Consider the following 14,951-nt stretch of genomic DNA (forward strand, 5'->3'; position numbering starts at 1 on the left):
AAAAGAATGTCAGAAACTAGAAAAACTCGAAAAATATACCCTGCAATCAGGTTTGTACTTGAAAATAAACCATTGTACAGTAATCATACTTTGAATCAAATTAAGTTATAACTGTTCCGTACTTGCAGTAACTGAAATGGCTAAAGACCATGGTGTCATGACTGGTACGGCTGGTGGTGGATTAAATTTGGAAGATCTCAAAGAGGAAGATGTCCTGAAGAGGAAAAGGGAGGAGGCGAAACAAGTTTATGAAAAATTCCAAGCTCTTGCTAAAGCCGAGGCCAGGATGGATCAAAGTAGGTTAAAAAAAAAAGATAAATAAAAAAATTTGTGATGTATTTTTAAGTGCCATGGAATTGGTTTTGCAAAACTAAATTCACATTATCATTATTAGTATGAGGCATTTTATGAAATCATAATAATTACTGTAAAATCCAGACAAAAACATTTGTGATGATTTCATTATTGTGACATGATAGGGTTTCTTGCAATTTGATTTTGAGAGCATTATTTGTATACAGCATTATTTGAACTAGTAATAATTGATCTCATATTTGTGTCCTTAGTTAAACAACCACAATAATAAAGACTCAATGAAGGTACCAGGCTTATTATTAGGTATGCCAGACACACTTATCGTCTACATAAGACTCAATAAAGATACAAGGCTTATAATTAGGTATGCCAGACACACTTATTGTCTACATAAGACTCAATCATATTGAGATTGTACGAAAAGGTCTCGTACCAAGCAGGGTATAAAATTGAGAATGGAAACAAGGAATGTGCAAAGAGACAACATCCGACCAAAGAGCAGAAAACAGCCCAAGGCCACCAATTGGTCTTCAACACAGCGAGAAGAACCAACACACGGAGGCCGACTTCAACTGACCCCATAACAAAAATGTGAACTAGCGCATAGTAAAAACTCAGAAACATATAAATGAACCGAAATTAAAAAACACAAGACTAACAATGGCCAGAGGTTCCGGACTTGGGACAGGCGCAAAAATACTGCAGGGTTAACCATGTTTTGTGAGATCTCAACCCTCTCCCTATTATATTCATGTAACATTAACCAACGATTAACCAACCAATCAATCATTTCTCTGTGATTTTTTTAATGTAAAATCTGTCTTTTAATTTCAGAAGAGGAATCAAATGATGTGATACCAAGCACAATATTTAGGAAACAATTAATGACTCAAGTAATGAACAGTCAGAATCAGCCTTTATTACAGAGGTCAACTAGTATAGATACCAATCAGGTTCAAGTGGTTACTAAGGAACCAAGGGTGAGTCCATTAAATATATTTGTGGTAGGGAGGTATTAAAGAGTTTTCAATATAAGAATAAGGAGATGTGGTATGTTATCAGGTTCAAGTGGTTACTAATACTAAGAATGAGTTCAATGCATCTATTTGTGGTAGGGAGGTATTAAAGGGGTTACTAAAGATCTCAGGATAAGTTCATTGTCTGTTTGTGGTAGGGAGGTATTAAAGTTGTTTCAGGTTCAAATGGTAACTTAGGAACCAAGGGTGAGTTCATTACATCTGTCCGTGGTAGGGAGGTATTAAAGTGGTTTCAGGTTCAGATGGTTACTAAGGAACCGAGGGTGAGTTCATTATATCTTATTGTAGTAGGGAGGTATTAAAGTGGTATCAGATTTAAGTTGTTACCAAGGAACCAAAGGTGAGTCCATTAAATCTTATAGTGGTTGGAAAGTATACACTCCACCTGGGTCAAGTGGTTGCATAGGATCCAAGGGTGAGTCCATTGTATCCATCATGTCTACAGGTTCAAGTTGTAACTAAGGAACAAGATTTAGTCCATTGTATCTTTAAGTTGTATAAACATTAATTTTTCAGTCATGTTTAAGTAGCTACTAAGAAACAAAGGGTGAATTCGTTTAGTAAAAGTGAGGTATAGACTCCATTCAAGGGTTAAGTGTATTACTTAACAACCAAGGAAGTCCATTTTATTAAGCGGTTGTGACTTTACTCAGGCTCTGATGGTTTCTTTGAAACATTGACATAATGTATTTGAAACCTATTTGCGATAAAAGTTTATAATTTATATAAGCAAAAAATATTTTTATTAAAATCATATTTTGTTTTTTTAAATTGACATTTTGACATTTATGTATTTGAAACTCACACATGTTAAAAGTTAATGATTCATATTGCAGCAAAACATATTTTTCCTTATATTGTTTTGTTGTAAATTGCCTCTCAAACTTTATATTATGTGTTATCATAATGACATTGATGTATTTGAAACTTGCATGTTAATAAAGTTCATGATTTAATATGTCAGCAAAAATTTTTTTTCTTAAAATCATTATAAATGTTATATTTTGGTTTTTTTACATTAACATTTATGTATTTGAAACTCACACATTTTAAAAGTTCATGATTTATATGTCAGCAAAAAATTCTTTTTCAAATCATATTTTATAGAAAATTGCATCAAAATATTTATTTATTTTTTTTTTTATTTCAGACAAGTGTTGATGACATGAAACCGCCAGACCACAAAAATAGTTTACTACAACAGTTACTGTCCGAATGACGACAGCTTTAATTTAGACGCCATTTTATATTAATATAAGTGCCATCTACATTATCATAGCATCAGACAGATGTGTTGATGTTATACAAACATTACAGGAATATTGACTGATAAAAATCAGCCTGTTTGTTAATGTTAACAGCTGTTCTTGATTTGACGTGTTAACATTTCATCAGTGTGTTAACAAGCGTCAGCAGAAAATCTACTTCAATGGAAAATCAATACAGAAAAAACAATGAATTCAACTAACTGTATTTTTTTCCACTTAATATTGATTAAGCAAAAGGAAGTGCTATTTGAAAAATAGGTCACAGAAACCTTAATGTGGAGAAAATAGGTTCAAGTGACCTAAATTTGTGATATCAATTTGTGATGTGCACTCATAAATGACAGTTTAAGTGCACTTTACTGAAGAAAAAGACATCTGAGAAAATGATGTCAAAGGTTTGTGATTAGGCCAGTTATTTTTTTGTATGAAATCTACCATATGGTTGCTTCTTGTAAATTGTCCAATACCATATTTGGTGGATAAAAGGATTTTTTAAAACAATACTACAAAACAGTGATATTATAACTTGTAGTGAAAAATATTTGTGTATGTTTGTTAGAATGTCTTTATATTCAACAAAATTTGCAAATATTTTAGAAACCAGACTTTTCGTGTACAGATCGAAAGATGGAAGAATTTTCAATGCTGTATATGTTTTTATTGGGTTGCACAAAGTGCCTACAAAGGAATAACCCAGGGACATTTTATTATTAGCGCTAGATGACTATTTTCGTATTAGGAAAGTTTTGACCTAGATTTTAACCCTATATTGCATGTATAGAGTATATAGACAGACTTTGTTTTTGTTACTCGTTTAAGTTTTATGTTTAAGAAGATGTTAATAACTTAGAGTAGTGATAAATGGAGCAAAACGTTCTGGTGATCTCATTATAGTTAAACTATTTTACTGCTCAAATTATTTACGCATGTTGATTGCCTTTAAGTCGGAAATGACGATTTTTAAACCATAGTTCTGGTCATTAAATATCAGATTCAGGGATTTTTCAATAAAAGGATTGGATTTGTATTAAAAGAACACATATTTGTGATGGTATGAATTTTTGTCAGCCGTTTGCCAGTATATCTGCACATTATAATGTGACTAAAAATAGGGCCGATTTTGAACCTGGCAGCTTTTATGGAGTATGAAACTTAATGAAGGTCAAAGTGCATGAAACAGGGAAGGAATTCATTCGTTTCATTTTGTGGGAATAAAGCAGAAAGGATTGAAGAAATCAGAAAAGTTGAATCAAAGAAAATAAAAGTTCAGTGGAAGGAAGGAGGATTTTGATGGATCATGATGTGTAAATCAAAATGGTTATAATGATACAACGAAAAGCTGGAGACAATAAATTACAAACACGGGTAATATGTCATAGTCCCATAATGGAAACTACAGTTGTGTAACCATGGTTACGATACAAAGTGAAAGTATTTTGCTTCTTCACTTGACATCAATGTTGTGGACTATAAATTTGTAAAGGGCATAATGTAAATGATTTAATATGTATATGATAGAGGTCATGAAATATTCAGTCAAGGTCATAGAAGTGATACAAGGTCAAAAAGCAAAATATCTAAATTATCAAAAAGACATATGGAATAAAACTTTTTATGTTATTTGATTTTCCTTATGTACAAAGTGAGGTAATTCTGTTATTGTTGACCTTGACTTCTGTGACGATTTGTATGGTCATATTAATTCACATTTGCACATATATCATCAAATATTGTACACATATTCAGTGATTAATTACATGTAAATGAAATATTTATCATGTGTTGTTAATTTCTCTGTATATATAATGTACATAAATATTAACTGTATATACACAATATACACAAATAACTGTTATCATGTAATATGTAAAGTATATTTTTGTTGGATTTAATCATCAATATGTTGTGCTATAACAGGTCAGTATAAAAACTTTGTCCAGTTTAGACAAAAATTAGGTTAAATTCAATTTTCTCTCTTGTAAAGTTATCCAAAAAGAAAATTCAAATTCTTGTGTCAGATTACTGTTTATTAAACAAAACATAGTGCTTTTATGGTCTTTTAAAATATAATAAAAAAAGTTTTCCTGGACAATTTTTTTATATCTGACAGTCTCATTGTAAATATCAATTTTGGAGCCATTCCACTAAAATGGAGACAAAACTATTGAAAATAAGGCCATTCACCATTAAAGTTTTAGGTCCTCTCATTCTATTCCTTTTTTTTTAATCAATTTCTTCGAGTACTCAGTTCGACTGCAAGTGTTTTACAGTATGAATATTAGTTCTTCTTGCTAGAAGTCACCATATATATTTTCATAGAGAACAGAAAAGAAAGTGTTCAGCAAAAATTAGAATATTTTCAAGGATTAAAATCTAAAATTTGATTTCCTTCATCTAATTGATGCGCATACATGTAACTTACATGTTCTGTCCTTGAAAAATTACCTCTTCATTGAAAATAACCTGTTTTAACAGAATCCTTTTTAATGTTGGCTGTAAGGTTAATTTAAAATTATTAAAGCAATACAAATAGGCTTAATTAAGTATAGTTGACTGATGAACATGTCACTTTTTTTGCAACCTTGTTGTTAGCTGTTTCTTTAACCTGTAACACTTTCAAGCAAGTGCTTTCTCTAAGCCATTGCGATTTTTTTGGGTAAAGATTGCATTCATGTAATCAAAACCCTTATGGGACTGGTTTGGTAGTTATATTTTCCAGACCTCATCGCTACTTGTAAGGGAACAAAAAACATAGTGCATTGAGGTGAGCATTCTTTACATTTTATCCATGTACATTTCGATTTAATTTATCAATGAAATATATACTTAGATATCCAAGTAACAAAATAATGTGTATTAGTATAACCATACTTGTCATGAAAACTTATTTATTGAAAATTTCCATAAGGGATTTTATCTGATCTAAAAATAGTCATTACAGGTAATAATAACAGTGGAGTTATCTTCCTTTGCTCATAATTGAGTTGAACAAACTGTATATATAGACAAATAAGATATACCCACTTCAAAATATTGCCTTCTTTTGTTAATACACTGCAATTTTAGTTCACACTGCAAAATGAATGCAATCTTTACCTACAGTGCTCACAAGCACTTTGATTTCTAAACAAATGTGATTATTGTTAACACGGGTAAGCCATTTAAAAAAATAAATGCTCAATTTTTTTCTCTTAAACCCTTTAACCTTTAACCTTTAATATGGAGGTGATAGAAGTGAAAATACCGATTTCTGTGTGCATAATACCATGATGAGGTCATCTTGAGACAAATAGTTTCAGAAGCCAAATAACATTGTTGCAGCCATTTTCTAAAGTTAAAAAAAAGAAATGAAATGTTCTAAAAAAGATTGAAACCAATGTGAACAATGCAGAAAATGTCTTAAGAGATCTTCTATAGAATTTAAAGGCAAGCTGTAAAATGTGAACAATTCTCCGTTTCATAATTTAAAAGATTATGGGTAATTTTCACCTAGATAAGAATAACATCACATCACTGGTTGAGTTTTGGTATACCCTTTAACAAATAATACCCAGAATGCATTAGATTCTGAAATGGCGAACTGATGCCTCATTGTGGTGTCTGGAAAGCGATATAAAGTGCTATCTTCTGTTAAGTTTATTGTTAATGAAAGTTTTATTATTGTTTTTTCTGTCAATTGTACTAAATCTCATAATAAATTCTAATGTCTGAAAAAGAGATCTTTTAAAACGCACACTTAAGGTGTGAAAGAGTAGTAATTGATGAATTAAACCAAGATAAAAAGATGAAGATATCTTGAACACAAATGATAAAGAAGGTTTAGTGTAATGCCTATTATCATTTGAATAAATTCTTGTAATTAGTTTAACAAATTGTGTAACAATTTTTAATATTTTGTTGATATTAAGTAAAAATATTGGTTAAGGAGTTATAACAGATTAAAAATGGAGTTATCTACCTTACTTGATGAATACAAGGTTGTAATGGTTGATTATTGTAACTTTTTATTGCCTTTTTATGATATACAGTGGTCCTCAAATGAAATCACAATCCCTATGAATGTCCTCAATCTGGTTACCATCCCCTACAAGCATTCTCAATCTGGTTTATGAAACCAGTAATCCTTATTTTTATTAGAGTTTTGATTATGTCCCCTGATTATTTTTTTTTAGTTCATAAATGAAATTTAATTCAATAATTGTTTATTACTTAAGAAAATGAAATTTTGCTTAAATTTTTGGGAAACTTGACTTCAAATATATACATCAGGGAACGTTAATTTTAATTCATAATTTGTTCTACTCTTGCAATAAGTCTGTTACAGACTTGTGTTCTTTTTATGAAAAAAAAATGATTTTAATGAAATTTATGACTGTTTTCTGTGATATCTCTATTTCCAATAGAACTAAAACATTTTCCTTAAATTGATACAGATTGACTTGGCATAATTTCATTGTGAATTATAAATAATATTTTGCATATGAAATTACTTTTGTGGCACTGTGTTTTTAGCTAAGTCATTAGAAATGCATGGAAGTAAATTAAATTCCCCAAGAGTTTTAGCTACAAAGCTGTGTTTTTACCATTTTTATGAACAGAAATGTAAATATATTTTTACAATTTAAAATTGGTCTAAACTGTGGTTCACTGTAATAAACATAATAAATTTCTGCATTTTAATTCCAAACGTAATAAATTTAATCTGGAATATTTTTTTTAATTTTTAAATACATTGTAGCTAAATAATTGTATTATTGATATGAAATTTAAATAGCAAAAGCCTTTTAGATAAACAAATGTTTCTGTTACTCAACATTTTAATTGTTTTAACATATGAGCCAATCTTGCACTAGACTGGTTTTCTAATGGACTGGTTCCCTAACAATTTGATTTTATTGTGGACTATTTCCTAAGGATAGGTCTTTTCATTTGTGTTATTATTTTGTTATTTACAAATAACTTTGTACAGAATGATGCTATTTCTTTGTTAAACATGTTAACCTTGACATTAACAATATGTTAATGTGATGACCTTGACATTTGTTAATGTGGTAACCTTGACATTATTATCTGTTGGTTTATTTGTTTTCATCATTGGTAAGACTGTGTTAATACAGTTATAATCATCCTCCTAGTTAATGGATTCAGGAAAAAATAACATTAAAATCAACTTGATAATATACTATGGTGTTTTCATTCTTCCTTACATTATTTATATCGTAAATATAAAAATAAGAAGATGCTGTATGATTGCCAATGAGACAAATATCCACCAGAGTTCAAATGAAGTAGATATAAGCAACAAAGAGAAAAACCCATACCTTTTGTCTGCTATAAAATGCCTGACATGAAAAATGTGAAACAATTCAAACAAGAAAAATAACGGCCTTATTTTCAACAAAACTATTTACGAAAGAGAAATACAACAGACATGAAAGAACAATCACCACTGAACTACTGAACTACAGGCTCCTGACTTAGGAGAGGCACATACAGAATGTTTCTCTAATCTCTTACTTTGTTGATTTATTCATATAAGAGAAGATTCGAGTTTGAGATACTTTAGACAACTTTTAATACATTATTTGTACTCCTGTAAATAAGTGGTTAGCAAAAATAGTTGGTTGACAGTATTATGCATTGATTCTCTACTTTATATTATTGGTGTTCCCATTGTCTGTATCACTCTGTTCAGCTCTTCATAAAATTGCATATCACGGCTTTGTGACTTCAAATACCTTGACCTGGCCTTAATAAGTTTGAACCGGACATATCAACGACATCAAAATGAAAGAACCAACATTGATAAGTATGATTGCTGGTGAAACAAAGGTTAAAAAAAAACAACACAAAAAATAGTATGGCATTAATGTGCAGAAAACCTGATAATCTTTTCATATAATTATGGACACCAGGTTTTCCCAAAATCAAGTCTGTATATAAAGGTCACCCCTCTGGATCAAAGAAGAGTGACCTTGTAAGAGAGATGACCTTTACATTGACAATACCACTACAATGGTATAAGGTGACCTGTTTAGCAGGTCAAAAAATTTCACAATGGGAAAACATAATACGAAATTTATGGAAAAGGTACTTGGAATTAGCCAGGTTTATCTATGACCCATGAATGAATAATAATGAACAAATACAGGCCAGCATTGATTTGCTGAAATTGGATTGGAGGTTTTTCTACAGACAGGTTCAGACACAATACATAAATAATTACACAGCTGGCATTAAGGACAAGACTAAACAAAGACTTTTGAGTTGGAATTGGAGTGTGCAGAAATTTAGATTAAGTCATCTTTAGATGTTAACATTCTGTAGCACTAATCAGCTTTTTAGCTCACCTGGTTTAAAAGGTCATGTGAGGTTTTGCCATCACATTGCATCCAATGTCCATTTCTCGTCTTATACTTTTAAGATAAAATTTCTCCTCTGAAACTATTGGGCCCAATATTACCAAACTTTATCTGAACGTTCTTTAAGGAATCTAGTTAAAAACTTGTATCCAGGGATTTGATCCATCATCAAACATGGCTTCTGATGCTAAAGATAGAACAGCAGATAAAATGCAGTTTTTTGTCTCGCCTTGACGGAGACATAGGTATGCTGTTTCCGGCGGCAGAGTCAACAATGTATTAGTTTGTGATTAGGTCTAGTTTATGGTGAACCACAAGTCGTAGGTCAAGGATATTTGGTATGCAGTTGTATTAGCTTTGGCACATCTCATTTCCATGGAGATTATTTGACCCTGCCCCCTCAGTCAAGGTCTATAATTGACTTTGAAACTTTTGCTTAGTTTACATTTATTAGTTTGTGATTACCGGTAGGTCAGTTCAAGGGGAACCATTAGTTGTAGACCAATGTTAATTGGTATTCGGTTGTATAAGCATTAGCACATCTCATTTCCATGGAGAATATTTAGCCCCGCCCCCTCAGTCATGGTCTATTGACTTTGAAACTTTTGCTTAGTTTACATGTATTAGTTTTTGATTAGATCAGTTTAAGATGAACTGCTAATAAGTCGATGATATTTGGTGTGCAAATTTATTGGCATTTGCAAGTATCGTTTCCATGGAGATTATATAGCCCCACCCCCTCATCATGGTTCATCGACTTTGAAACTTTTATATAGTTTACAAGTTATTTTTATACGACCGCAAAAAATTTTTGTGGTCGTATATTGGTATGACGTTGGCGTCGTTGTCGTCGCCGTTGTCGACCGGCGTCGTCTGGCGTCGTCCGAAGACACATTGGTTTTCGCACTCTAACTTTAGTTTAAGTGAATGGATCTCTATGAAATTTTACCATAAGGTTCAATACCACAAAAGGAAGGTTGGGATTGATTTTGGGGGTTATGGTACCAACAGTAAAGGAATTGAGGGCAAAAAAGGGGCCAAAAAGGGGCCAAAAATAAGCAACTTATATAAGTCAATGGTATTTGGTATGCAGTTGTATTAGCACTGGCACATCTCATTTCCATGGAGATTGTTTAGCCATGTACCTTCAGTTATGGTTCATCGACTTTGAATATTTGCATAACTTATATGTTAAAGTATTGCTATTTTAATTTCAACATTTGCATTATCAAAATTACAAAAAGGCAAGACATGTCTCTGTGTTAACAGTTTATGACTCATATCTCTAAAATTGAAGCAATAAGAGCAAACCTGATATTTTAAGAATGATCAAACAGGTCAAGTTCTATATTTTTCTATTGAATTTTAGAGTTATTGCCCCTGAGATGTAAATTTTTTGCAAATTTTAGAGTTTTTGGCTTAAATCTCTAAAACTATCATCAATTAAAGCAAAACTGACAATGGATAAATAAGATTATCATGTCAAGGTTTATCACCTATAGAAATTTTTGAAAAATCGGAGAACCCCTTTAGGAGTTACGGTACCTGAATATCAATATTTTGAAGGTTTTGGTAATTATTTTAAAAACTACAACAGGTATAGAGAATTGTTGCATTTGAATGATGATTTTTACCAGTTTTGCATTTTTTGTGGAAATTATAGTAGATAGATAGAATTTTCACTGGTCAAAATGTTCATCAAAATATGATCTACAAATAAGTAAGATGAACATATCGTCAATTGACCCATATTGGTGTTATTGCCTTGAAAGAAATTTTGCAGTAACTACAAGAGAGAAATTGTTAAAAGCAGAAACGTTCGGCAAAATAATATATAACATGGATGTAATCGTCAATTGACCACTTAGAAGAGTTATTGCTATTAAAGTTGATTTTTATACGATCGCAAAAAATTTGCGTTCGTATATGGCTATCATGTCGTCGTCGTCCAAGGACATTTGGTTTCCGGACAATTACTTTAGTATAAGTGAATGGATCTCTTTGAAATTTAACCACAAGGTTCAATAGCACAAAAGGAAGATTGGAATTGATTTTGGGGGTTACGGTCCCAACTGTTCAGGAATTAGGGGTCAAAAAGGGGCCAAAAAAGGCATTTTTCTCGTTTCTGGACAATAACTTGTGTATAAGTGTATGGATCTCTTTGAAATTGTACCACAAGGTTCCATACCCCAAAGGGAAGGTTGGGATTGACTTTGGGTAATGGCCCAAACCGTTTAGGAATTATGGGCAAAAAAAGGGGGGAAAAACAAGGTTTTTCTAGTTAATGGACAATTACTTAAGTATAAGTCTATGGATCTATATGAAATTGAAACACAAGGTTCCATAAAGGGAAGGTTAGGTTTGACTTTAGGGGTTGTGGCTCAAACTGTTCAGGAATAAGGGGCACAAAAATGGGAGGGGGGGGGGGGGAGGGGGTGGAGGAACAAGGTTTTTCTGGTTTCCGGACAAATACTTAAGTATTAGTCAATGGATCTCTATGAAATTGTACCACAAGGTTCCATACCACACACAGAAGATTGGGGTCAATTTTGTGGGTTGTGGCTTTAATGGTTAAGAAACTAGAGGCCAAATAGGGGCCAAAAACAAGACTTTTCTAATACTGGCTAAGCTGGTTCTAACATAAATTATTTCTGATTTATATAAAGAAACAGCAAATACTGATATGGCAGGAGGTACACACCAAACAGGGTGTGTAAATTATTATATTTAGTTTGTAAACAGATTTACTAAGTATTGCACAACAGCAAGAAATCTTCAGTTGAAAATAAATACAAATCTTTTAACAAATTTCAATGAGGATTAATTTAAAGTCTTGAAATTTTTTAGGTTTTTACCATGGCCATGTATTACTATATTGGATATTTGGACATTATTAAAAAGGGTCTACAATGAGGTCCAAAGGGTCCAAAATTAGACTTTGTTTGATTTCATCAAAAACTGAATTCTGGTGGTTCTATGATATGCTGAATCTAACTGTGCATTCAGATTTTTTAATTTTGGGCACTGTTTTCAAATTAGTGCATATTAAGGTCCAAAGGGTCCAAAATTAAACTTTGTTTGAATTTTTATATTCCTAATCTAACCATGGAATTAGATTTTGGATATTGGACCATTAAGTAGATTAAATGTCCCATTTCAAATTTTTAAGTTTTCTGACCACATTTATTCTGTGTCATAAATCTATAATGTGTCAAATATTTAATCACTATCCAAATTCAGAGCTGTATAAAGCTTGAATATTGCATAGCCAGAAATTAGTAGTACTTTTGCTAATTAATATTCATAATATGTAAATGAGAATTGTACCACGTGATAATAGTTTGAACTGGACTGGCTTGATATCATTAAAATCTGTAAAACACGGATATTATAAGTTGCCCGTCACAGAGTCCTTGTTTATAATCACTCTGATATTTCCGTAAAGTTGTCAGGCGGTCAAAATCAAAACAATGAACGCGAATTTAGTGAATTTTTCGTGTTTTCGTAAGTTTATTCTTCTTGAAATAGGGGCATTTTAACTTTACGTGGGAACCTAGAGTTCAACGACTACACATACAAGGTTTGGACTTGCTTATTCTTTGGACATTCAAGTTTAAAGTTTCATCCCGGCAACCTGTTTTTGTAATGACCTGCCTTGTTAGCCATATTTCAACACGAAGTTTGCAAATTTGACGTTTCAGCCATTTTAGCCTGTATTTTATACTGCAATGTTAAAAGCCTCTCGCTCTGATTTTTAAAATAGCTCAGGAACTTTGATTTTTGCAACGACAGTCATGTTTCGTTTAAATGGTGTATATTGTTGTGTATATTTATTTTCTGTCCCCGCAACCTGTCTCTCACTTAAATTAATGTTAAAACAGATATTTTTTTTTCAAAATTCCCTATCATTTCAATATAATTTCCGTGACCCGTATCCGATTTCTTTAGTATAATATTCAAATAAGCAAAGTGGCGTTGATTTCTGGATATGGTGTCCATAAAAAGAGGGACGAAAGATACCAGAGGGACAGTCAAACTCATAGATCGAAAACAAACTGACAACGTCATGGCCAAAAATAAAAAGACAAACAGACAAATAATAGTACAGATGACACAACATAGAAAACTAAAGACTAAGCAACACGAACCCCACCAAAAACTGGGGCCATACTTGCCCCAACTGTTCAGAGTTCGACCTCTGCAGTCGTAATCAGCTGCTTCAGGCGGAGCGTATTTTTACCTTTTTTTGTGTATTTTGCAGATCTTCAATAAATAGAGAGAAACAAACAAAAAGCAAAAATTTTTCAGCACAATAAGATCTACAAATAGGTCAACATGGCTGACACTGTCAACCGACTTCTTAAGTCGCCGTTTCAGAATCTAATGCATCCTGGGTAATATTTCCAAAAGCGTACACCAAAACGTTGTGATTGGTTTAAAACGTTCTAAACAATGGAAATTCAACCAATGACGTAACGTTATTTTCATTTTGGTGTACGAACAATGAAATTACCCACAGTCCTTTAGATTCTGAAACGGCGAAGTGAGTGATGATGATTCTTATCAATTTTTGGGATTTTTGAGATGGAGAGAAACTTTTAGGAGCAAAACAAGAGTCAAACTCCTTATAGAATTTATTGCCCTTAATTGACGATTTTCAACTAATTTCTATAATTTGATAATTATTTTAATATTTCAATAACTTCAATAGATAGGTATAAACTGTAATTCGGCGTTTTACGTTTCCGGAAATTGGCATTACTTTTCCGGGAAAAAAAGATGACGTTTCCGGTAAAAAAGTCTACGTTTCCGGAAATAAATACCTTACTTTTCCGGGAAAATAGTAACGATTCCGGAAAAAATAAATTATTACTTTTTCCGGGAAATGATTAAGGAATTATACCACAGCAGTACATTCGCCGTTTACAAGTTTTGTGTTTTGTTCAACAAGAAAGTCCATCTTCTCCTTTTCATATCTTCGAACGGGTGCTTTAATAGATACAGTTCTCATCTTTATGTCACGATGATGTATGCAGTTTTAATAGCACACCGACAAAGACAAAAATGTAAAACTGCTCGTTCAAGTGGGCATGAAAAGACTCGGCACTATTCGTTGTTCTCTTTTCCTAGGGGTCAGGAGTTGATGCCCAGATGGTTGGTGGAAATCTCGAATTGCCATCTATATAAAATTCCAATATGTAATCTGCAAACTTCATGCATTTATCGTCAGATGGAGCATCTGCTATTAATTCTACACAGCATTCTTCAGTCTTATTGTTTGGCAAGTAAGCCAAACCAAAGAAATGTGTCAGCTATTTTCTAAATGATCCGAATCTTTGTCCTTGTAATCGGCACTAAGACCCATCGACTGAATTTTACGCCACTAACTTTGTCAAAAATGAAACCTGCAACTGTAACAGTAAATTTGGTCCGGTAGTAAAATTTGTCCGCCAGACTTTTTTCCCTAGTTAATCAAGTCCATGACCATTATTTTACTAGGAATTTAAGTCCCAGGACAAATTTTCCTAGGAAAATAAGTCCATAGCTAGTAAAATATGTCTGGCACTTATTTTCCTAGGAAAAATTGTCCCAAGACATGTTTTTCAGGTAATTTTTATTATATTTTAAAAATTATTGAAAATAAAAAAAACATTTTCTTAGTTAAGATTGGAAAGTTTCATAAATTTTTCCTATTAAAATTAAAGGACATTGCCGGACGTTATAACCTAGGCATGTTAATGACATGGACATGATGTCCTAAGAAAATTAGTCTGGGAACATAAATTTTATCAAAATATTAATACACAACTCTTAAACAATATTAAAACATAACATTTAAATTTAACTTTCAAAATAAAGGGAATGGACGTTTTTACCTAGGAATATTAATGACATGGACATGATTTCCTAGGAAAATTAGTCTGGGGACATGAATTTTATTAAAATATTAATGCACAACTCTTAAACAA

The 14,951-nt window shown here is 32.1% G+C and overlaps 1 protein-coding gene across 5 annotated transcripts in view; it reads left to right on the plus strand.

Moving 5' to 3' along the window:
• Nucleotides 1–7,802, plus strand: part of LOC127723376 (nuclear receptor coactivator 3-like) — a 187,249-nt gene extending 179,447 nt beyond the window's left edge. For all 5 annotated transcript variants that reach the window (XM_052229953.1, XM_052229955.1, XM_052229956.1 and 2 more), the window contains 3 exons: nt 129–296; nt 1,150–1,295; nt 2,503–7,802. In XM_052229953.1, the coding sequence (XP_052085913.1) occupies nt 129–296; nt 1,150–1,295; nt 2,503–2,571 (383 nt within the window). In that variant the 3' untranslated portion in view covers nt 2,572–7,802. The remainder of the gene's footprint in view (nt 1–128; nt 297–1,149; nt 1,296–2,502) is intronic.
• Nucleotides 7,803–14,951: the final 7,149 nt, after the last annotated feature.

This window comes from Mytilus californianus, unplaced genomic scaffold, assembly GCF_021869535.1.
Source record: "Mytilus californianus isolate M0D057914Y unplaced genomic scaffold, xbMytCali1.0.p SCAF_13, whole genome shotgun sequence".
In the NCBI taxonomy this organism is placed as follows: Eukaryota; Metazoa; Mollusca; class Bivalvia; order Mytilida; family Mytilidae; genus Mytilus; species Mytilus californianus.